At 43.6% G+C, this 25655-nt stretch overlaps 1 protein-coding gene across 1 annotated transcript in view; it reads left to right on the top strand.

Annotated features, from left to right (window-relative positions):
- Positions 1-25655, top strand: part of ST6GALNAC5 (ST6 N-acetylgalactosaminide alpha-2,6-sialyltransferase 5) — a 265034-nt gene that overhangs the window by 197366 nt on the left and 42013 nt on the right. The window contains exon 3 of the mRNA XM_077450427.1: positions 18449-18858. Coding sequence (XP_077306553.1) covers positions 18449-18858 — 410 coding nt within the window. The remainder of the gene's footprint in view (positions 1-18448; positions 18859-25655) is intronic.

The raw sequence follows: 25655 nt of genomic DNA, 5'->3' as shown, positions 1-25655 counted from the left end.
ATAAAAAGTCAATAGAAATTGATTTAATTTCACATCTAATCTGCTGACCCACTTCGATGAAGACAAAAAAAAAAAACGTTAGTTAGGAGCGGAGCCAGGCACACTGTGGGCACTGTCCTGTACAAAGAGTACTATGCAGAGCAATCAATACGCGGACGTCTGATTAGATGCCAGTCCATTATTTGTTACACTTTCCATCTGAATCCGAAAAACAAATTCAACTGTACATTTGTTGACGTCCAGGCCTGCATATTTATTGCCCCGGTCATTTTTGCGGCCTTGTCACAAATCAAAGCGAGCCTATAAAAATTGTAGCGTGGCTCCAGGCGTCCATCTTGATCTGTCTGTGGAAAGGTCCTCCTGAAATAAATTGATGCAGTTATTCATTGAAGTGAAAACTTTATTCAACATCATAAATTAACATTTACAGCATCAACCGTTTATAGGTTTTTAGAGATTTATTGTGCTGTGAACCGAGTCCTGTAGAGCTGAAGGTTTGACAAATGGTTGAGGAGACAATTCATTTGAGTTCATCTGGGAGCTTTTTAAGTAATAAACACTGGCGTTCTGTAAATAAGCAATGTGATTTTACAAAACATCTGTCCAATATAGGACTTTTATTTATGAAATATGGAGGAAAGTGTCTGTGGTGCACAAAGCAATCCGTCAACTTCCAGGGGACATTTTTTCTCTTGAAGGTGTCACACACTTGAAGGACAACTGGAGGGAAGAGAGACTTCTTCTGTGCCAATGTGTTCTGTTAGGAGATGAGGTGAAAGGAACAAAAGGTATGGGGGGGGGGGGGGCTCCATAAATCCAAAGGCCCTATGCACACTGGGTGTTTAGCCCTGTTGCATGGTTTTGCAGCGTTTAGCTGTGGGCAGAGGACATAGGTGTCCTGTCCAGCCCTACTGCCAACATACTGTCAAACTCAATGAGAAGTTGACAGCTCAGCTGCTGTGGTTAGACAATCCACCCACTGCAATAAATGTTTAGGGCAGTATGCCCGGAACTTTTCTTTATGGTTCATGCCAACACTGTATCCTGGCCTAGGCCGACAAGGCCCAGGCCTAGGGCAGCACTTTGCCGTGGGGCAGCACGGAAAGAGTCCCCATCGGCTTGCGCTACACTGTTAGTGTATGGAGTCTTATGGAGTGGGCTGGGCTGAGAGGCAAATTAGTCTAGCGCCCCCCATAAAGTGGCTTCCTGTATGCGGGCGGCCGGAATTCCACAACTGTCTGGGGAGGGGGGGGGGGGGGGCGCTGCTTCTAATTTTGACTGTCCTCTCATCCTGAACCACAAACCTTACTCACTGTGCTATATGTTTTCTGTTGCACCATTGGCATGGTTATATCTTCTTAGCACTCTCCATAAAATTATCAGAAAATTGTGCTTAAAGTAGAACTATAGGCTTTTTTTTTCATTTTGGATAGAGTAAGGGAGGGTTATAACCCCTGTCAGTTTATTTTTTACATTCCCTGTCCCATTGCAGAGATTTACCTTCACTTCCTGCCCCATAGCAAAACAGGAAGTGAGAGGAAATCTATGCAAATTAAGGGAATCCATTGCCCCCCCCCCACCCCAGGCCTCCAGAACTAGTGTCCATTTTCCAAAGCCAGTATGGTCGAGGAAGAAGTTAATGGAGTAAGATTTGCACTCTATTAGGTTCACTGCAGGGAAGTTAAGACTAGACCCTTGATGTCTCATTAAAGAGAACCTGTCACCAAAAAATGCATTACATAGGGGACTTTTTTTTCCCAAGGCATTCCCCTCCCCACAGATACACATATAAACACCCCTTGCCTTTGTACAGCTGGTGATTGGCCCACTACAGATGACAACTTCCTGGTAGGCTAGCTCATGTACAGTTAGGGTTGCCAACTGGTGGGTTTTACTTCCTCTTATTTACCTGCAAAGGTAAAGCATAATGGGCTGTTATGCATTGCACAGTAGCCCATTATATGTCACTTACCTGAAACCGAAGCATGCAATGTTACTGCTGTGCCCACTAGCAGGGAGGGTCCATCTTCACCCCTCTTCCTTTCGGGGCCACAAACTCCAGCTCTGTGACTGGCTGGAGTCGCGTGACATCAAGACGCATGAGCATGGGATGCATGAGCACAGGAGCCGCCAGTCACGGAATGACCCCTATTAGAAAGGGCATGATGTGCCCTTTCTAAAGTGCGCATGTGCCGTAGACAACGGTGCTCGGCTTTTTTGTAAATATCTCCTAAACCGTGGAGGTTTAGGAGATATTTCTAGCACCTACAGGTAAGCCTTAATGTAGGCTTATCTGTAGGTAAAAGTGGTTGTACAGGGAGTACAGACACTTTAAGGTGGTAGCTAAACTCGTTTGGTGCCTTATCTGCATTTAATTAGCCTCAGAACCTGTGTAATTCATATGTGTTTCGGTTTAAAGGGATGAGGTGGCAACCCTAGGTACAGTAGGTTCAGACTAGGATTCGAATGAACTCCTCTCCACTGGCGTTGTGTGCCTCCAAACACCAAGCTGCTGCAGAATAAGACCATTAGGCATTGGCAATGTGGCAAGACCAAGCAGTGCAAGCAACCCGAAGGTCAAGGGAGACCACTCAAAACAGATGAGAAGTATCAAAGAACCATGTGGCAAGACTACCCTCCCTCCCCGCAGAATGCCTTTTGCCTTTCACTGCCTCACCCTGCTTCTGGAGGTGTCTGCATTTGGACTTGACAAACGTTGGCAGCCCTAAATGGGCCCTTCTTTTGTGTTCCCCGTTACAGGTACATAAAGTGAAAGGAAGCTGACTATTTATCGATTTCTCTGCCTCCTTCCAGCGAAGCAATACTGGATTGAAACCATTGCAGACATTAAGTCCAATAAAAGCTGGAAATGAGCTCTTTATCTCATAGAGCGGCAGTGACAGAGGTGCCAAGTCCAGGGCATTAACTGTCTGACTTTATTGGTCTTTCGTAGCCAACCTGATGAACAGTGAAGGGAATGTGCTGCATTTTTGCGTCCTTTTTTCCTCCAAACCATACCAGGCTTAACATTCTATCAGAGGCTTTACCGCTCAGCTAGGCCGCTGTCCTATATAGGCCCCGTGGCATCCATCATAATGATCCATTGCTCCATATTACAGGCACGTCTCTCCCATTGCTCACACATCCTTTTTCCTCTACGCTGATTACTTCTGTCCAAGTTCACCTTCACTCCGGCTGATAGCTTTGGGTTATCTCTGTATCCGATCTCCCTCTCCAATAAGGCGGTGATTGATAATGATTTTTCCCAGCGGACACTTTTATTGGGAGCAGAACAGAAGTCACTCAGTAAACTTGATTTTTATTGGTGCTTACGGTTTACAGGCCTGTCCTGTATATCCATTGCTGGGGCCGTAGACTTCCACGTTGGCTGCCTACAAACAAAGCCTCCGTCAATGAAGAAGGGAATAAAAAAGTGGGTGTTGGTGCTGGTAAAATACTTTAACGAGTGTATGTGAGTAGAGCTTGTTATGAGGGGTTTAATACTCTGGTCGTAGGCTGAAGCAGCTGGGATATAAACTCAGCCTTGTTCATAAACCACTTCAGCGGTTCTGCGTCCCTAGGAACCCGAACTGCTCCATGACTGCTGGTCAGCAATTACTTTGTCATTATATATTGTTTTTTTTGTTGGGGGGGGGGGGGGGGATAAGGCATCTTTTGATAGTGATGGATTTTCTATGTATTTGAATATTTTTAATTATTTTAATATCTTTAAAATGGTTATTTTTAAAGATAAATGCTACAAATGTCAAGATCTATGTTAATTGTTCTACAAACTTTAATAAAAATCATTGAAACATAAAAATAAATGTTACAGATACAGCATATGGTGATGCTATATACTAGTGAACTAAAGGTGATTTTTTTTTTTATAATTAGTATTGCAACTCGGCACTCCATGATGGATGCAACAAAATAAACTTAAACAATTAAATGTTTGTTTTCACAGTAAAGGAAAAGACATTTAAAAGACATAAAAAAAAGTTGTTGGGTTGGGTTGTTAAGTCGATGTGAATGTACAATGTATATGTAAAGCGCTACGTAAATTAATGGCGCTATATAAGTACCTTAAATAAATAATAATAATAATAAAGTGATATTAAACTCTCCGTTTTTAAATACTTTCAGCAGCTGATTTAAGCCTCTTACACACGATCGTATATTCAGCAGGGAATTGTGTGATGACAGACTGTTGGGATTAGCTGGTCATTCTTTGCTCATTATTCCTCATGGGTTCCTAGGGGCAGGGCCGGCCCTACCATGGGACCCAGTGGGCTCATGGTCCCAGGTGGCATTTTAAGAGAGGCGGCAGTTGGCAGTGACAATTTGTACCCCTGCGGTCACCCATGCCGGCTTTCCCCCGAGATCTGCCTGTGGGGTTGCTGTGACATGATGCATCCAATGAATGTGCAACCCCTGCTGCCTGTGAGACAGTTTCACACTGAGACGATCGTTCACGTGTAAGAGCCGCTGAGTGTGTGACACTGTCATGTAATGTAACTGAATGCAGAGAGAGAGCAGCTGTCAGAATTCAGCAGTGATGCTGGGAGTGGGCAGCACCCAGCAGCTATCAAACACCAGCCAATGGGATGGGTCAGGGTGGGGGGGGGGGGGGGCTATGTGTATGTGGCTCCGACCCCTTTCTTAATCAGCTCAATCATTGGCTGGTGTTTGATAGCTGCTAGGTCCTGCCCATCCCCGACATCACCACTGAATTCTGACAGCTGGTCTATCTCTGCATTCAGTTACATTACATGAGTGTCACACACAATTTCACTAAGCATCAATATTGGCTCAGTGTGAAACTCCCTCTCCTCTGTCAGGGTCAATCAGTGCCACCTGTCAGTGTCAATCGGTGTCTCCAATCAGTGCCATCTGTCAGTGCCAGTCAGTGCTAATCAGTGTTTCCAATTAGTGCCACCTGTCAGTGCCACTCAGTGCTTCCAATCAGTGCCACCTGTAAGTGCCAATCAGAGCCACCTAATATCAGTGCCAACCAATGCCACCTATCAGTGCCAATCTGTGTTTCCAATCAGTGCCACCTACCAGTGACAATCAGTGCCAGTGCTTCCAATCAGTGCCCATGATGCCACCTATCAGTGCTGCCTATCATTGCCCATCAGTGCTGCCAATCAATGCCCATGCGTGCCACCTATCAGCTCCCATTAGTGCTGCCTATCAGTGCTGCCAATAAGTTCCCATCAGTGCTACTAAATGCTGCCAATCAGTGCAGCCTATCGGTGCCATTAGTGCTGCCAATCAGTGCCACCTATCAGTGCCAATTAGGGCCCATCAGTGCTGCCTATCAGTGTCAATTATTGCTGCCTGTCAGTGCCAATCAGTGCACTGAGTGCAGGGATGGGGCGATTAACTCAGCAGCCAGGCAAATTGACCATGGGGGGCCGGCCTGGTGGGTCACAACTGAAATCTGTTGATGTTTATTAATTCCACATGCCAATCTTTAGTATAATAGGTAATCACCACACTACTATTTACAATAAACTACTGGAGGTAATAAAAAAAGTGTCAGTAAAAGTCCTGCCACTAAGCACTGTTATGAATTCCCACACCAAAAAAAAAAAAGCACGACGCTAACTTGGTGGAATCCTCTAGTGTATGGAAATCTCAATAGGCTTCAATATTACAACAATACCGGTCTCTCTGATACGCAAATTTACATATAATACACATCAAACTGAAAATAAGACATATGCTGCGTACACACGAGCGGACTTTTCGACAGAAAAGGTCATAAAGAACACAACCGCTGCACAATTCAATCGTGTGTGGGCTCCATCAGACCTTTGATGTCCAAAAATCAGACGGACTTTAGATTTAGAACATGTTTCAAATCTTTCTGATGGACTCAAGTCCAGTTGAAAAATCCATTCGCCTGTATGCTAGTCCGACGGATGAAAACCGACGCTAGGGCAGCTATTGGCTATTGGCTATGAACTTCCGTATTCTAGTCCGGTCGTACGTCATCACGTTCTAATCCATCGGACTTTGGTGTCATATTGTGTGGCCAAGTCCGTTCGTTCGGGAAGTCCGTCGGAACTCCGCCGAAAGTCAGTTGGGAAGACCCTCGGACCTAGTGTGCCGGAAAGTCCGGTCGTGTGTACGGGGCATTACTGTATAAAATGAAAGTTAGCAGAGATGGTGGAAACCCCTCCCATAGATATTGGCTATAAAAAAAGTCTTCATCAGTTTAGGCCAATATGTATTCTGCTACATATTTTTGGTTAAAAAAAAGCGTATATTGATTGGTTTGCATAAAAGTTATAGCGTCTACAAAATAGGGGAAAGATTTATGGCATTTTTAATCTGAGTTTCTGATGAATGTAATTGTAGTTATGATATAAAATAATGAATGTGGGGGCCTTTTGGTGGGCGTGATTCTTTTTTTGGGGGGAGGCAGGCAGCACAATGTCTTGGGCCGGCCCTGAGGCATGGCAGCGGTGTGTCCTCTGCTTACATACTTTTGTGCTGAAAGTTAATTCTCTTTCTCATTTTAGAAAGTTGGTCGGCATGATTTTAAGTCATTGCTGAGTCCTATTAAAATATAACTCCAGCCTGTCACTTCAGAGCCTGAATTTTTTCCCATATACTTTTTGATCCATGGCTGCCATATGTAGTCAGGTTACTTTTGCATCCCCTCTGAACTTTTTCTTTTTTTTTTTTTTTTTTTCCTTATAAGCAGCGTACATTAATATCCAACGAAAGAAGCAAAATTCAGACGCTCTGGATAATGAGAATATATATTCATGTCAGCCTAACAAACTGTGAAAAGAGTTTTCTCACTTTCAAGTAGAACATCTCTCTGACTTGCCTGTACGGCTTCAACAACAAATAAAAATTAGCGTCCCCGTGTGTCGCCGCAGCCTGTTCATTAGCAAATGTGTCAAGAGTCTTTTGCAAATGGAAATATAAAAAAAAAAAAAAAGCAGAGACAAGCCTGTTTTACTTGCTGATTGCGGGAGGAAAAGGAAATATTTTAATTGCAGGATATTCTCAAAGTTGGCAGAAAATACTTGAAAGTGACGTTTTTTTCTAGGAGAGCAGAAATGTTCCATTTAATTGCTCTCTCTGAAGTGTTCCCTCGATGTTTTTGACATGTATTCAAAGGGGATTTGGGAAGATGTTGAGGAATACTTGACAAGAATCTGAAAAATATTTATATGCTTTAGTTATATATTACTGTACTTAAAAGGGGTGAATAATTTTTAATATTTCCTTTATCATGTGTAATGTTTAGAACGAAGAGAATACATAAAAAAAAAAAATATATAAAAAAAAGAATAAAAAAAAATATTGTTATTTTTCTTTCCTTAATCAAGTAGATAAGAAATAAACCTGGAGAGCTAGGGAGATCAAATACTTACACTGCAATGAGAAGGTAAACTAATGCCGCGTACACAGGACCGGACATTTCGAAGGACTAGGTCTGATGGTCTTCCCGACGGACTTTCGACGGAATTCCGACAGACTTTCTGAACGAACGGACTTGGCCACACACATGCAGACCAAAGTCCGATGGATTTGACTGTGATGACGTACGACCGGACTAGAATAAGGAAGTTCATAGCCAGTAGCCAATAGCTGCCTTAGCGTCGGTTTTCATCCGTTGGACTAGCATACAGACAAACGGATTTTTCAACCGGACTCAAGCCCGTTGGAAAGATTTGAAACATGTTTTAAATCTAAAGTTTGTCTGCTTTTTAGACAGCAAATGTCTGATGAAGCCCACACAACCTTTCTGTATTTGGAGATGAAATCTCTTTTCCTCTAGACGTAAAGAGTGCCCCCTTGTCCTCTATGATAACCTTTAACCACTTGGGTACCGCGCTATTGCAAAATGACGGCAATAGCGCGGACCCACATTTCCGGGACTACGTCTATTGACGTCATCCCGGATACGAGCGGCCTGCGCGCCCCCTGAGGGGCGCGCGCGGCGCGCTCTGTGATCGGCGAGTCCGTGAGACTCGCCTGATCACCGATCCGTGTAAGGGGTCGATCCCGACCCCTTATCACGTGATCAGCTGTCAGCCAATGACAGCTGATCATGTGATAAAACGGAGCCGGTAATCGGCTAGTATTCCTCCTCGCGCTGACAGCGCGAGGAGAAAAAAAAAAAGCTGATCGCCGGCGGCCGTGTTCGGGACATCAGTCCCGATCACGGCCAGCAATTTAAACGGACACCTGCCCCCTGCCAGTGCCCACCTGCCACCCGCAGTGCCATCCTGAAATAAAGTAAGTGCCCCCCTGTCAGTGCCACCCAGCAGTGCCCATAGTGCCCACAGTGCCACCCAGCAGTGCCCACAGTGCCACCCAGCAGTGCCCACAGTGCCACCCACAGTGCCACCCAGCAGTGCCACCCACAGTGCCACCCAAAATCTGCCTCAAAGGTGCTGCACCCCAGTGCCGCCCATCAGTGCCCAGCAGTGCCGCCCATCAGTGCCCAGCAGTGCCGCCCATCAGTGCCCAGCAGTGCCACCTATCAGAGCCACCTATCAGTGCCACCTATCAGTGCCCATCAGTCCCATCTATCTGTGGTACCTATCAGTGCCCATCCGTGCCACCCATCCGTGCCACTTATCCGTGCCACCCATCCGTGCCATCTTATCTGTGCCCATCTTTGCCCATCAGTGCCGCCTTATCTGTGCCCATCGGTGCCGCCTTATCTGTGCCTATTAGTGCCGCCTTAACTATGCCTATCAGTGCCCACCAGTGCAGCCTATCAGTGCCCACCAATGCAGCCCATCAGTGCCCACCAATGCAGCCCATCAGTGCCCACCAATGCAGCCTATCAGTGCCGCCTAATCAGCGCACTTCAATGAAGGAGAAAAATGACCCGTTTGCAAAATTTTATAACAAACTATTAAAACATGATTTTTTTTTTTTTTTTTTTTTGCATCTTTTTTTGTTTGTTTAGCAAAAAATAAAACTCCGAGCTGTAACTAAATACCACCAAAAGAAAGCTCTATTTGTGGGAAAAAAATTATAAAAATTTCATTTGGGTACAGTGTTGTATGCCCGCGCAATTGTCATTCAAAGTGCATCAGCGCTGAAAGCTGAAAATTGGTCTGGGACTGAGGGGGGTTTAAGTGCCCAGTAAGCAAGTGGTTAAAGTAAATAACTCAACACCAAGTTCACTATATGGACCCCTTATGTATTTGTACATGTTGATCATATCCCCCCTTAACCACTTGCCGCCCGCCATATAGCAAAATGACGGTGGCAAAGTGGTTGTAATATCCTGACCGGAGGTCATATGACATGATCAGGATATTAAACCGCTACGCACCCCCGGGGGCGCGCATCGCTGCCATCGTTGTTGCGGTGTGTCAGTCTGACACCCTGCAACTACGATCTCGGTAAAGAGTCTCCGACGGAGACTCTTTACCACATGATCAGCCGTGTCCAATCACGGCTGATCAGTGTAAATAGGAAGAGCCGGTGATCGTATTTTCCTCACTCATGTCTGTCAGACGTGAGTAGAGGAGAGCCGATCGGCTGCTCCTCTGACGGGGGGGGTCTGTACTGATTGATTATCAGCACAGCCCCCCTGAGGATGCCCACACTGGACTACCAGGGATGCCACCAGACCACCAGGAGATGCCCAGCACCAGGTATGCCCCCTAGACCACCAGGGATGCCAGCCAGTGCCCATAATGAATGCCAATCAGTGCCCACAATGGATGCCAATCAGTGCCCACAATGGGCATCACTGATTGGCATGCATTATTGTTTGGCACTGATTGGCATCCATCCCTACAAAACTTTAAATTACAATGCCGCCTATCGGTGCCCATCCCTGCCGCCTATCAGTGCCCATCCTAGCTGCCTACCAGTGCCCATCCATGTTTTTTTTTCAAGATTTTCGGGCTTTTTTTATTTGTTTAGCAGAAAATAAAAATCCCAGAGGAGATCAAATACCACGAAAAGAAAGCTCTATTTGTGGGGAAAAAATGATAAAAATTTAGTTTGGGTACAGTGTAGCATGACCGCGCAATTGTCATTCAAAGTGTGACAGCGCTGAAAGCTCAAAATTGGTCTGGGCAGGAAGGTGTATAAGTGCCCTGTAATGAAGTGGTTAATCTTCTCTTCTCAAGAGTGAATAAATTCAGTTCCTCTAATCTTTCCTCATAGCTGAGCTCCTCCATGCCTCTTATCAGTTTGGTTGCCCTTCTCTGCACTTTCTCCAGTTGCCTGATATCCTTTTTGTGAACTGGTGCCCAAAACTGAACTGCATATTTCAGATGAGGTCTTAGTAATGATTTGTACAAGGGAAAAATGATATCTTTCTCTCTGGAGTCCATACCTCTCCTAATACAAGAAAGGATTTTTCTAGCTTTGGAAACCGCAGCTTGGCAACGCATGCTATTATTGAGCTTATGCTTCCCTCCTCTCCTTCCCACCAGCAGCTGCAATCCTTCACGATTGAGAGTGTGGGAAGGGTCCGGTAAATATGTAATATTTACCAGCCCCTTCCTTTCCTGAATGAACACAGTGAGTGATCAGTACTGATTGTTCATTCATAACTGAATCATTGACTATATAGGGCTTTGTGTCAGGTTATCCATATGGGACCCCATGTCAGTTTGTCTGTATGGGGCCCTGTGCTTTCTAACAGCAGCCCTGTAGTCAGTTATGCACAGGCAGCTAACAAGCATGTACAGGCTGTTGTGGTCTCTCTAAAGGCAGGTGTCATTACACACACACTTGTGTCCATATAAGTTGGGTTGTGTATTAGGCCAGATGCACATATGTGTGGGCACGGGTTGCCTGGGGTCCAGTGTGTTTCTGTTCACCAGTTCTGGTGCGATTTCGGTCAGAATTTTTGCCTGAATTCGCACCTGAACCAGACCCAATCACGAATACTTATGGACATGGATAGATGGGGGAGTATGCTTTGAATATTAAAAATAAATTAAATAGTGTTTTCAGTTTCTGCTGCTCAGATGCAGTTTAGTTAAGTGTTTTTTTTTTATTATTATTATTATTATAGCATAATTGCAATGTTTACTCCGTAGTATTAGGAGCTCACTGACTGATTTCCCTTGTCGGCTTGAATTGCTCTTTAAGGTAAATTGAGTGGATTTTCTAATATTAGCCCAGTCACAGTGTACCCTGAATAGCATAGTTTAATGATTGAATCCACTTGTTCCCTGGAATTGTTCTTTAACCTTGTTTCATGGAATAGAAAAAAACACTTTGTAATACAGCCAGATAACCGTCCTCCAACTCCCACTATTAACTGTCAATTTGCAGCAGGAAGAGGACAGAGCTTGTAGAATGGGCCATTGTGTTGTCGGAGAACAGCGGCAATGGCCATTCCACTCTTGTTGATGTCTCATGGCCTGCTGTTATCTAAAATGGGTATAGAAAAATAATAAAAAATAAAATTTTTGTTGCTTTGCAACCTAAAATGAAGACAAACACAGTTTTTGTTTTATCCAGCTGTATTTTATTTGTAACATTCAAGTGAAAGATATAACACCAACATGTCAGAAAAAAAGTAAAAAAACTATTTCAAACATGATCACTGAGTTGGAAAAAGGATCCCCCCCTTATGTCAGTATTTTGTTAGACCACTTTTTGCTTTAATTATAGCCTTTACTGTTGGGATTTGTCTCTACTAACTTTGCACATCTAGACTTTGCAATATTTGCTTACTTTTCTTTGCAGAACTGCTCAAGTTCAGTTCAATTTGATGGTGACCGCTTGTGGACTGCAGTCTTTAAAGTAATTCAACAGATTTTCAATGGGGTTTAAGTCTGGGCTCTGACTAGGCCATGCAAGGACATTAACCCTTTTCTCCTTCAACCACTGTGTGGTCATTTTTGCTGTGTGCTTTGGGTCATTGTCATGTTGGAAGATAAACCTTCCCATTGACAGCTTTCTGGCAGAGGACAGCAGATTTTCCTCAAGAAGATGATGATATGTTGCCCCATCCTCAGAATCTTTAAGGTGCTTTAAGGTGGTCAGATGAGACCACCTTAAAGCACACAGCAAAAATGACCACACAGTGGCTGAAGGAGAAAAGGGTAAATATCCTTGTATAGCCTAGTCAGAGCCCAGACTTAAACCCCATTGAAAATTTGTGGAATGACTTGAAGACTGCAGTCCACAAATGGTCACCATAAAATGTAACTGAACTTGAGCAATTCAGTATTGCAAAGTCTAGATGTACAAAGTTAGTACTAAAGTTAGACATATCCCAACAGACTAAAGCTTTGTACACACGATCAGATTTTCCAATGGGAAATGTGTGACAACAGGCTGTTGGCGGAAAATCCGTCAGTGTGTACGCTCCATCGGACAATTGATGTCGGATTTTCCACCGACAGATGTTGGATGGCAGGTTTTAAAATTTTCCATGGACAAATGTCTGTTGTTGGATTTTCCGAGCGTGTGTACACCGTCTGTCAAGTACAAACATGCATGCTCAGAAGCAAGGACAAGCCAGAAGCGGTCGGTCTTGTAAACTAGCATTCGTAATGAGAGAATTAACATTTGTGACGCGGCAAATTATGAAATCTCCAAATGCAGCGCACAATTCTCTTCTTTAATGAGATAATAATGAAGCTGCTGTGCTGGTGATACTGATGGACTTATTGCAAACAAATTTTCAAAGGCTTTTTTTTTCTAATGATATCAAGAATAATATTATTATGCTTTTTTTTTTGTTACCACAACACCATTATCCTGTAGTTTTTAAGATCAAAGATACAATTGTGTTGGTGTCCCTTGTCAATTTTACATTGTATTTTTTTTAATGTAACTGCCTACTCCCAAACTGTCATTTGAAGTAAAACACACAGCCAAGTATTATTCTCCACATTTTTTTATTTTGCATTTAAAAAAAAAATTTGACATGCTATCTGCCAATAGAACTTAACCAAAAAGTGCATTCTATGCATCCAAAAATATAGAAAATATAACAAATCAAATCATTATTTAACCAAAAAATAATGTCAAAGGAATAACTCCAATAATAAGTCCAGTAATAAATAACACGTTATCTCCTCCTATTCTGCAACAAACTGAAAAGCCCAAAATAAAAAGTGTGAAAAGAAAAGTGCAAATCAACACTCACCAAACTTCTACTAACACGGAATTAGCAGAAGAAGCCCAAAGGGTGGCACTAAAGTGCTGAAAACGAATGTAGTACTTCAGTACGTTCGTGTTTATTGGCCAACAATTCCTTGCCGTTTGTATGCACGACACGTTTGGGCCAATGCCCTTCGGATAAAAGTTGGCGGTTTTGTTGGCCAACAATCTGATCGTGTGTATGAGGCTTAAGGCTCGGTTCACACTGGAACCGGCTGCAGATCACACAGGAACGCTGTGCGTCTCCATTCTCCACTTCAGGGACGAATTGGGGCCGAATCTTTGCCTGAATTCATCCCTGAAACTGAGTCAAAGTCGCACAGTGTGGTGTGCGCTCCGCAGCCACCCTGGAAATATGTGAACCAGCTCCATAAAGAGTCGGTCACATTCTCCTGCTATGCGAATTGGATGCGGAGAAAACCCTCAGATGTGAACCTAGCCTTAAGGCTGTAATTAAAGCAAAAGGTGGTCCAACAAAATACTGACACAAGGGGGTGATCCTTTTTCCAACTCAGTGATTCAGTTTTTTTCTGACATTTTGGTATTATATATTTCACTTGGATGTCAGAAGTTGCACTAGTAATACAGCTGGCTGCAAAGCAACACAAATCTAATTATTTTATAGGGGGGGGGAGGGTGATTCTTTTCTATACCCAATGTACAAGATACTGTATCTGCTGGTGTATGGCAAGCTTTTCTATAGAATGGATAAATAAAGAAGGAGCTGGAACACACAAAAAGCAGCAACAGAATTGGGAACCGAGACAGGAGATCACAGTTTTAGATCCCAGGAATATAAGAAGCCAGGGGGTGACTCCATACCTCCCAACTTTTTGAGATGGGAATGAGGGACAACTATTTGCAAAGGTATGTAAACATAGGACGCACCTACTACCCCCCCCCCTTAAAGAAGATTTATATGGAAAAAAAAAATATGAGTTAAACCCACAAGTAATTTTTTTTACCACTACTATTCCTTTTATATTGGCCTTTTAAAATATTTTTTTTTAATTCTTAACTTTTTATTAAATTTCAAATTGACAAACTTAACAACATACATTATTAAGATGTTATACAACAGGTAGTACAAATTAGAAAAAAGCTATTATTATTTTCACACCTTCCTTTCTAACCCTCCCAAATCCATCCCCCTACTACACACCTTCCAGTCTCAAATTATGGCAGTCAAGTTACTCGTTGGTTAATACCAAAAAAAAAGCAGAGACAGAGAGAGAAAAGGCCCAAATTTTACCCCGAGGTATAGGTGGTGAAAAAAGCTATACAAAAGAGATTCGCAGGTGGGGCGACAACGGGGGTGGGGGGGAATGGCGGGACTCGGGAACTCTATCCGCCCCGCCGCCGCCCCCTGCAAAGAACAGCCCATCTCACTCAGCCAGGGGCTCCATAAGCCTACAAACTTCTTTAAGTTATTTTGCCTAATGTACATTGCCCTCTCACTCCATATCATAGAGTTAATAGACTCGGTCCATAGCATCAGAGAGAGGGGGGTCTTAGTCTGCCAGTTCTGCGCTATTAATCTCCTCGCCTGGTACAAACATCTCAACACTGATATCTTTGTAAAAGGCAAGATTCTACCTTCCTCAAGGCTTCCTAGAAGGCAAATCTTAGCCTCGGGTTTCGGCTTTTGAAATTTACAAATGCAGCAATTTAGAAATTGGATGTGAGGTTTAGCACTGGGAAACACTTTTTGTAATATAAAAACTTTATCTTAAAAATATCTGCATTTTATATACAACTATATAGATCAGACCGAAGTGAGGAACCAATGAGGAGGAATGAGGGACAGAGGGACATTGCTCCAAATCAGGGACAGTCCCTCGAAATCAGGGACAGTTGGGAGCTATGGTGACTCAGCTTCATGGCTCCAATCATAACTAATATCTAAATTTCTGGGTCAACTGGCCCCTGTAAGCTGTGTTGGGTCCCACACACACGGCCATATATTATTTGGGGCAGAAAATTGTTGGTAGCAAGCAAGGTTCTGTGTAAAACGTTGTCCATGCACACACTTATGTCTGTATGAGTTGAGCGGGGTACTTCATTCTGCCTATACTTACACAATATGAGTATATACATCTCGCCCTGAATAAACCATTCACAAGGTGGTGCTGCAGAATGACCTTGGCCTTCAGTCATGAATAGCTGAAGGCCAAGGTCATTGTGTGCCGGTGCCGCCGCATTAATGACTCATTTAGGGCGAGGTGTACACAGCAACAATATATAGGCAGCGGCACATGCGCAGAATGTCTTCAGTTATTCTGAAGGATTGAAGGCTGTAGTCATTCTGTGCCAGCAAATAAACATTTTCACTCTTCAGCCCTGGCAGTGGTGATCATGCATACAGTCCATTTACACGGTAAACATTACCAGAAACATTTCCATATGTACTGAGTAAAATCTGGTCGAAGTTAGACCATGAATGCAAAATTTTCTTTTGGCTTAAGCAGCAAAATGCTGCGGAATACAAGTCTGAGCCCATAGACAAAAAAAATATTTTAGGTGTCTGGATTAGGAGATAAACCATACCTCCCAACTTTTTGAGATGGGAACAAGGACTGCCTATTAGCAAAAGTATGTAAGCATGGGACACACCCCCTGCCACGCCCCCTTATAGGAGAATTATGCAAAAAAAAAAAAAGTTAAACCCACAAGTGCTTTTTTTTTTACAACTCCTATTACTTTATACTGGCCTTTGCAATTTACAAATGCAACAATTTAGAAATTGGATGAAAGGTTTAGCACTGGAAAACACTTTTTGAAAGATAAAAAGTGCATTTTATAAACAGCTATATAGATCAGACCAAAATGAGGGACAAATAAGGAGGAAAATTTTTTCCAAATCAGAAGCAGTCCCTCGAAGTCAGGGACAGTTGGGTGTTATGGATAAACTAATTTGCATACTAGCGACCATCATGATTTAGTCTAGGTACATATTTATGCGGTTGATGCATTTTTCAGGCAAGTTTTGCATTGCGTTTCTAGATTGCGATAAGCCTCCCCCCCCCCCCCGCCCACAGACCCCAACAACCACAGCCCAGGGTTATGGGGAAGAGGTGTTTGTCTCCATCAACATGGGGACAAGGAGGAGCATTGGGGCAGGGTGGCTCCAAAGCACGCTTCCATTCCTGACCTGCCGGGCTGCATTCTCGGATCAGGGCCTGTTATGTATTTGGGGGGGGGGGATGCCCTTTTTTTCATAATTTTGTTTAGCCAGTAATTCTTTTTTTTACATTCAGCTGTCAGCGGGAAACCCTGTTGACAGCTGATGAGTCATCAGTTGTTAAGGACGCAGCGGCCAGCTTCATGCCCCCCTCCTTAGCAACTATCTATATGCAGTGTTTTTAAAGGGTTAAAAAAAAAACACAAAATGCATCAAAAAAGCAACAGTTGCATTTCTGGTGCAACTCCAATGAAGTCTATTACACACTAAATGCAATCTGCTGTGGGGAAAAAAGTCCCCGACCCTTTCCTAAAACGCACCTGAGAAATGGATAGATGTGAACTTGTACCATAGAAAACCATGTTAAATGGACTGTAGCGTGTTTCTGAAAAACACACAAAAAAGCACATAGGTGTGAACGTAGGGTTAAAGCAGAACTAAAGTCTGCAAATACTCATCCTGCAACATACGTGAGATCTCTCCTTGACTTATTCCAGGTGCAGGGTCCTTGGCCATCTGGATTGGCTTGCAGGAAATGGATGTAACTTCTGCTTATGCATGTACAGTACACAAGACTTCATTCATTCTGGCATAGAGCTGTGCCTAGAATGTAGACTGAGCTGCACATGTGCACAGAAATGTATTCATTCTAGCATTGAGTTGTGCTTAGAATGTACACTGAGCTGCACATGCACACAGGACTTCATTCATTCTGGCATTGAGCTGTGCTTAGAATGTAGACTGAGCTGAGCATACAGGACTTCATTCATTTTGGTACCAAGGGTGCCTTGAATGTACACTGAGCTGCGCATGAACGCAGAACTTTATTCATTCTGACATTGAGTTGTGCTTAGAATGTAGACTGAGCTGCGCATAAGCACAGGACTGTATTCATTCTGGCATCGAGGTGTGCCTAGAATGTACACTGACCTGCTCATGTGCAGCTCAGTCCACATTCTAAGCACAACTCAATGCCAGAATGAATAAAGTTCTGAGCACATGTTCAGCTCAGTGTACATTCTAGGCACGCCATTTGTACCAGAATGAATGAAGTCCTGTATGCTCAGCTCAGTGTACATTCTAGGCACATCTTGGTTACCCGAAAAAAAAAAAAAATCCTGTGCACATGTGCAGCTCAGTCTACATTCTAAGCATAACTCAATGCCAGAATGCATGAAGTACTGTGCACATACGCAGCTCAGTGTACATTCTAGGCCAGAGTTGCCATCTGTCCGAATTCACCCGGACAATCCGGGTTTTGAATCATATGTCCGGGTTTCAGTCCCACCTCTGTACCAGAATGAATGAAGTCTGGTGAGCATGCTCAGCTCAGTGAAGATTGTGACCACTTTAAAGAGGAACTGCAGTCTGCTCACACAATTTGTAATAAAAACATTGTTGCCATTCTGAAGCTTCCCTCCAACCACTTTGCATATTATTTTATATATACTGTGATTCTGTACTTGCCAAATATGCTGCAGAAATATCCCTCCACTGAGTCTGGCTGCCTGTATTATAACTGTGGGCAGCTGAAGCTGCTGCCTGTTCACTTCCTGGGTTTACACAGACACACAGAGGCACACCTCCAGCTCTGCAGCTCTCATTGGCCCTCTTTTGACTGCGCCAACTCCCTTCCTGGCAAACTCTCACAAGAGTGAAAGAGAGAGTTGTGCATGATGTCATAAGCCTAGGCTAATGACCAGACAGGAAACAGGAAGTGGGCTGCATAAGGGATTTACTGGCAGAAAAAAAATATTTTACTATCCAAAGTTAAAACAACAAGATGAAGAATGACTGAAGTTTCCACTTTTAGAAAGTGAAATGGAAAAACTACAGAATATTTGTTTAGAATGGCGTTCCAGTTTAATGTTTTCAGCTCTTTTATATGAGGCCGTTGTTTTGATTTAGGCTTTCTTGAATTGAATGAAAAATCTCGGCTGCACTTTGTCTCATTAATAACAGTTTTAGCGCATTAACCTGCATGCCAGTGCTAAACGGACCCTCAGTTACAAACGGATGTTTAAAAACATATAAAAGCTTTATTTTTTTTCCTATGGCGCTATGACATACAAGCGTTTACAGTGCCCTTTTACGATTCACAATAAGTTTTAACGAGCGCAACATTTCTCTCCGCAGCCCCTGAAAATGCACTGCAAGAGTTGTGCGCTGGTGACCAGCTCCGGGCATCTGCTGGGAAGTAAACTGGGTAATAAGATTGACCAGACGGAGTGCGTAATACGTATGAATGATGCTCCCACACGGGGCTACGGACAGGACGTTGGCAACAAAACGAGCCTGAGAGTGATTGCACACTCCAGCATCCAGCGGATATTGAGGAATCGCAATGAACTGCTAAACATGAGTCAAGGCACGGTCTTCATCTTCTGGGGCCCCAGCAGCTACATGCGGAGGGACGGCAAGGGACTGGTATTCAATAACCTGCAGCTCATCAACAAGATTCTACCTCGATTAAAAGTGCACACCATCACCCGCCACAAGATGCTGCATTTCGATGAACTTTTCAAGAAGGAGACAGGAAAGGACAGGTGGGAATTTCTTTATAAATAAGATTTTATGTCTGGAGGTGACCGGCGCCATGTGGCAGACTAAATTAATGGCACTCGGATGTATATGGGAGGCTGGTTTCAGATGTAGGCTGGGAGGAATGGGTTGTGCAAAGTGTAATTATATAGGAGCCTGGAAGGGATGGAAACCAGAGGGATCGTATTGTGGTTTTGTAGATCTTTTCTTTATGATGAAGGCCAAGAAGATAAATGTTTTAAGTAGGGATGCATCAGTACCAATTTATTAAGACCAAGTACCGATCATTTTTCTCAAGTACTCACTGATACCAATTACCGATACCTATTTTTAGGGTCACGTGACACATTATTAAATAAGCTAATATAATAATCTAATACTAAATACATTCTATGTGGTTCTGTTTACTTTATTACTAACCACTTGCCGCCCACCATATAGCAAAAGGACGTCGGCAAAGTGGTTGTGTTATCCTGAGCAGATGTCATATGACGTCTTTTGGGGTGCACGCATCACAGTGATCGTCCTTGCGGTGTGTAAGTTTGACACACCGCAACTCCGGTCTAGGTGAAGAGTCTCTGACGGAGCCTCTTTACCACATGATCAGCCGTGTCCAACCATGGCCGATCACAGTGTAAATGGGAAGAGCCGTTGATCGGCTTTTCCTCACTCGCTTCCGTCAGATGAGAGTAAAGGAGAGCCAATCGGCTGCTCCTCTGACAACGGGGTCTGTGCTGATTGATTATCAGCACAGCCCCCCCCCCCCCCAGAATGCCCACACTGGACCACCAGGGATACCACCAGGACCACCAGGGATGCCCACCTCTAGTCACCACCAGGTATGCCACCCATGGCCACCAGGGATGCTAATCAGTGCCCACAATGGATGCCAATCTGTGCCAAACAATGCCTGCCAATCAGTGATGCCCATCAGTACAATCCATTAGTGTTCATCAGTGACACCTATCAGTGCCAGCTATCAGTGGCTATCCATGCTGCCTATCAGTGCTGCCTTTCAGTGCCCATCAGTGCTGCATATCAGTGACGCCTATCAATGCCCCATCATTGCCACATATTAGTACCCATCAGTGCCACCTCATCTGTGCCCATCAGTGCCGCATTATCAGTGCCCGTCAGTGCAGCCCCATCAGTGCACATTAGTGAAGGAGAAAACGTACTTATTTACAAAGTTTTGTAACAAAAACTAAAAAAAAAGCATACTAGCTCATTATGAAATACTTACCTTAGAACAAAGCGTCGGCATCGCCTCCCAGTCGCCGCTGAGGGAGCTGACATGTTCCCTTTGGGTTTCTTACAGTTTCACGGCTCCACCGCTGTGAGTGGCTGGAGCCTGCGGGAGTCCTCTTTGCGGCAAGGAGCTCTGATTTTCCGGCAGCATCCGCTGGACCTTCAGAGCCCATACCCCGCTGACATCAGGTACAGGTTTAGGAGATATTCATTTTACCTACAGGTAAGCCTTATTATAGGCTTACCTGTAGGTAAAAATGTGAATGCGGGGTATACAACCGCTTTAAGGGCAAATTTGGGTAATACCCGAATATATACTTTAAGGGACCATGCAGGCCAAAGCTGATATCTTGGCTATGAGTAGATGCTAACAAGTCCCCATACTGTGTTCTACTAAAGTGTAAAGTGAAGTAAGCATCTGTGTAGGACAGGGGTCTCCAAACTTTCTAAACAAAGGGCCAGTCTACTGTCCTTCAGACTTTAGGGAGCTGGACTGTGCACAGTGGGAGTAAACAATGCATCATCTTTGGTATTGGGGGATAAATAGTTGGTGTTAGTGGGAAGAATAGTGCCCCATCTTTGTTGGTGGAAGGAAATATGTCTCATTGTTGGTGTCAGTGGTAGAAATAGTGCCCCATTGTTGGTGTCAGTGGCAGGAATTATGCCTCATTGTTGGTATCAGTGGTAGGAATAGTGCCCCATTGTTGGTGTTAGTAAAGAGTCTCTGACGGAGATTTTTACCACATGATCAGCCGTGTCCAACCACGGCTGATCACGTGTATACAGGAAGAGGAACTATGCTCCATTGTTGGTGACATTGGCAGGAATTACGCCACAAGGGCCGGATACAGGCAAGCAAAGAGCCACAGTTTGGTGGCAACTGGTGCAGAGGAATATATATAGCTAATAACATGATTGGATGTTTGCTACTAGCACAGGTTTACTGTACATGGTAGTAAAGCACGTCCCAGAATCGCAGGCCTTTGTAGAATGTCTGTAAGAAAAAGAAAGGCATATAAACAGTGAAACCTCTGCGACCAGTATGAGTGCAGTTACAGAGGCTGGAAGGACCCCCCATAATGAAAAATAAATGCATCATGATCAGTCCCTATAACACGGGGCGGAATCAAATTATGTTCCATTCTCAGCACCGGCATGAGAGACAAATAAATCTCCGCGTACAATCTGCAGATCCAGGAGATAGCTGTGATCACCACATGTGAGATGGAAGAAAACCGCAGGCAAAGCAAGAAATATTCCAGCAACGCGACATAATCACCGCAAAGAGTTAATTTATAATTGAATAGAAGAAATGTCGGGGAAAAAAACAATCATAATTATTATAGAAAAGATCATTAGTGAATACCTTGGGGGGAAACTAAAATTATAGATTAGAAAGGAGCATTTGCGTTAATTGCAGTTAAATGTGAAAATACTGCCATATCAAGGATTATAAAAAGGGAACGTCATGCAAAACCTACAGTTTAAAGGGAAAAGCCACCTTTTTAAAGCGTATCTAAACCCAAGAACAAAAATGTAATATATTGCAGGTTACTGGGGGCTGCGTTTCTTTCTTTTTTTCTTTATTCTCACCTGGTGATTCTGCCTGTAACACATTTTCTGTTTTAGGATGACAGCACTCACTTATCTTGCTGTATCTATGGAGAATCAGCATTGCCACCCTAGGACAGAACTACAAAACAATTCTCCTCATCTCCATAACATGGGAGGGTCTGTAGTTCCGGGAGAGATCTGGGCTGAATGCTAACAAAGCTCACAAGATTTTTAAAAGAGCATTTTCAATGGTAGAGACCAAGGGTCTCCAAACTTTCTAAACAAAGGGCCAGTTATTGTCCTTCAGACTTTAGGGGGAACGGACTGTGGCCAGCAGGAGTGGAACTTTTCCTGGCATCAGTGGGAGTATACATCACCACATATAATATCATTTGGAGGAATAGCACCCCATCATTGGTATTACTGGGAGGAATAAAGCCCCATCGTTGCGACAGAGCCCCATTGTTTGTATCATAAGGAGGAATAATGCCCTAACATTGGTATCATTGGGAGGAATAGCTCCCCATCATTGGTATCATTGGGAGGAATAGCGCTCCATAATTGGTAACATTGGGAGGAATAGAGCCCCATAGTTGGTATCATTTGGAGGAATAGCACCCCATTGTTGGTGTCAATGAGGGAAATGGTGCCCCATTTTTGATGTCAGTTGGCAGAATAGTGTGGGAGAAGTAGTGCCCCAAGAGCCAGATAAAGACAAGCAAAGGGGTGCATCCGGCTCCCGGGTCGCAGTTTTGAGACCACTGGTATAGACTAACCCAAACCCTTTCACCCAATACTCATGATTGAGCCATGCTGTGGCATGGCTTTGGGTTTGAGTGAGCAGTCTGTGGGCAGGGCCTCCTTGCACGTGCTGGTCCCTTACTTGTGTACGCAATCTCCAATGCTCGGGACCAGATGGGGCTGCAGTCATGTAAAAGTAAACATTAAGGCGTAACCCTGGCTGAGAGGTGAGCCATATGCCTTGTGTAGCTGTGTAGCAACATACAAATACCTTCTGTGAAACACCCTGTCCCATGTTGCTGCACACCTTGCTTTGTGAATGTAGCATTTACAGAGGGACACTACTGACACATCCTGCTCCACCAGTCCAGCTTTCCTCTGCAACCTCACTCCCAGTGACAGAATATGGTCCTATCACACATTAGTGCGGACCTCATGCACGCACATAAATAACTCCTTCAGCTGTCCCGTACCATGCAGCGGGGTTCATGTGGTTTCCATACCGTGGCTTTGGTCCCAATTGCTTTTGGGGAACCGACCGCCAGGGAGGGATCCAGAACGTTAACCCCCTCACTATCGATGGATCTGTCACCCACGAACAGGTACTACTCTTTGCTGTCTGGCTGCTATATATTCCCACCAATTCATGTTTGCACACTTCAACTACAACTACACATTTTCTGGAACTCTCTTGTTGAGTTGTAATCCTTTCAGTTCCTCTTTAACCCTGTGTGTTCTTTGTATACGCCATGTACCTCCATGCACAAAAAGTTGATAACCTTTACTGGCACTTTCAGCAATACAGTCCCACGGTGCAAGAATCACAAACCTTCCCTAACTAATTAGTTGATTCCAGGCTACCCAATGTACAACTTCCCAGAGGTGAGGGTCCATAAGTAGGCAACTCGTGAGTATCTTCCAGATGTTGCTGGTGGCTACATGCTGTGGTTTCGCCCTCCGTTCTTCCCATGCTGGTGGCTCTAGCAGCCCCAGAGCAGAGCCTTCCCCCTATTTATTACAGCACAGGATGGAGGACAGAGCCCAGGAAAGGAACACCAAGGTGACTTAACCCCTTTCTACTCAGGTAGTCTGCTAAACGTAACTGTTCCACTGCTTGTAATCACCCGCTTGCAGAGGTGCCGTCATTGTAGTAAACCTTGGCTGGAGTTAAATGTCTGTATTGTGCAGCCCATTATTTGAATGGTGGACTTTTTATTGGTATATTTAGCAGACAAAAGGCAACAAAAGGATCTGATGCACACGGTTCTTACATAGTTAGTCAGGTTGAAAAAAGACACAAGTCCATCCAGTTCAACCAAAAAAAAAATATATATACTATATATATATATATATATATATATATATATATATATATATATATATACACACACATACATACACATATACATATACCAGCCCATATACCCAATTCTATACCCACAGTTGATCCAGAGGAAGGCAAAAAACCCCAGCAGAGCATGATCCAATTTGCTAAAGCAGGGGAAAAAATTCCTTCCTGATCCCCCGAGAGGCAATCGGATTTTCCCCGGATCAACTTTACCTATAAATTTTAGTACCCAGTTATATTACGTACACTTAGGAAATAATCCAGGCCTTTCTTAAAGCAATCCACTGAGCTGGCCATAACCACCTCTGCAGGGAGTCTAGTCCACATTTTCACAGCTCTTACTGTGAAGAAACCTTTCCGTATTTGGAGATGAAATCTCTTCTCCTCTAGACGTAAAGAGTGCCCCCTTGTCCTCTTTGTTGACTTTAAAGTGAATAACTCGACACCAAGTTCCCTATATGGACCCCTTATATATTTGTACATGTTGATCAAATCCCCCCTTAATCTCCTCTTATCAAGAGTGAATAAATTCAGTTCCTCTAATCTTTCCTCATAGCTGAGTTGCTCCATGCCTCTTATCAGTTTGGTTGCCCTTCTCTGCACTTTCTCCAGTTCCCCGATAACCTTTTTGAGAACTGGTGCCCAAAACTGAACGGCATATTCCAGATGAGGTCTTACTAATGATTTGAACAGGGGCAAAATGATATCTCTCTCTCTGGAGTACATACCTCTCTTAATACAGGAAAGGACTTTGCTCGCTTTGGAAACCGCAGCTTGGCATTGCATGCTATTATTGAGCTTATGATCTACCAAAACCCCCAGATCCTTCTCCACTATGGATTCCCCCAGTTGTACTCCCCCTAGCATGTATGATGCATAAATATTCTTAGCCCCCAAGTGCATAACTTTACATTTCTCAACATTAAACCTCATCTGCCACATAGTCGCCCAATTAGACAGAGCATTGAGGTCTGCTTGTAAATTGGTGACATCCTGTAAGGACGTTATTGCACCGCATAGCTTGGTGTCATCTGCAAAGATGGAAATGTTACTCTTGATCCCAGACCCAATATCATTTATAAAGATATTAAAAAGTAAGGGTCCCAGCACTGAACCTTGGGGTACACCACTCATAACCTTAGACCATTCAGAGTAAGAATCATTAACCACTACTCTCTGAATTCTGTCTTTTAGCCAGTTTTCTATCCATCTACAAACTGATGTTTCCAAACCTGTAGACTTTACCTTACACATGAGCCGTGTGTGCGGAACAGTATCGAACGCTTTTGTTCTGCTGTTTAACATTCAGTGCCGCAAGTCTTCACTGTCATGGCCGAATAGACTTATATTTGACCAATTCTGATCATCTCTGGCACTAGACACAGCCCAGTAGAAGTCTATGAAACCTTAATGGGCAGGCGGAGCCAGGAAAGTGAAGAGTTGCACCCCTGGATGCAAACAAATAGCATAAACGTGGCCATTGGATTGAGGTATATATGCACCTGTGTTGACGGTGGGATTGGTTGGGTCAGGTAGAGGGAACAAAAAAGATAAGTGCACTTTGCTTTAAAGTGAACTTATCCTTTAATCATTTCCTACTTTATCCAAAGTTTATAAAAAAAAAGCAAAAAAAAAAGCTCTACCGTCACTACTTATCAATGTGCTAGAAAAGAAAATTATCAACATGTAGCTAATTCTCTCAGTATCAAAGAGATATAATGACCGATATAGCCCTAGGCTAAGCAGGAACATTGGGCACTTCTAGTGTATTAGAAAATTTGATTTATTTAGGCCTTTCTTGGCTAAATAATTGGCCCCAGTGGGTCAGCTTTATCATTAAATGTTTATAATTGAGTCAAACTAGGGCTATGTGACCATTTTAATAATGACTGATTAACTGCAGCCATACAA

Source organism: Lithobates pipiens, unplaced genomic scaffold, assembly GCF_037356315.1.
Source record: "Lithobates pipiens isolate NorthernLeopardFrog02 unplaced genomic scaffold, aLitPip1_a1.2 Scaffold_23, whole genome shotgun sequence".
NCBI classification, from domain to species: domain Eukaryota; kingdom Metazoa; phylum Chordata; class Amphibia; order Anura; family Ranidae; genus Lithobates; species Lithobates pipiens.
The sequence above is the reverse complement of the archived record's forward strand: the minus strand, read 5'-3'. Positions and strand labels throughout refer to the sequence as shown.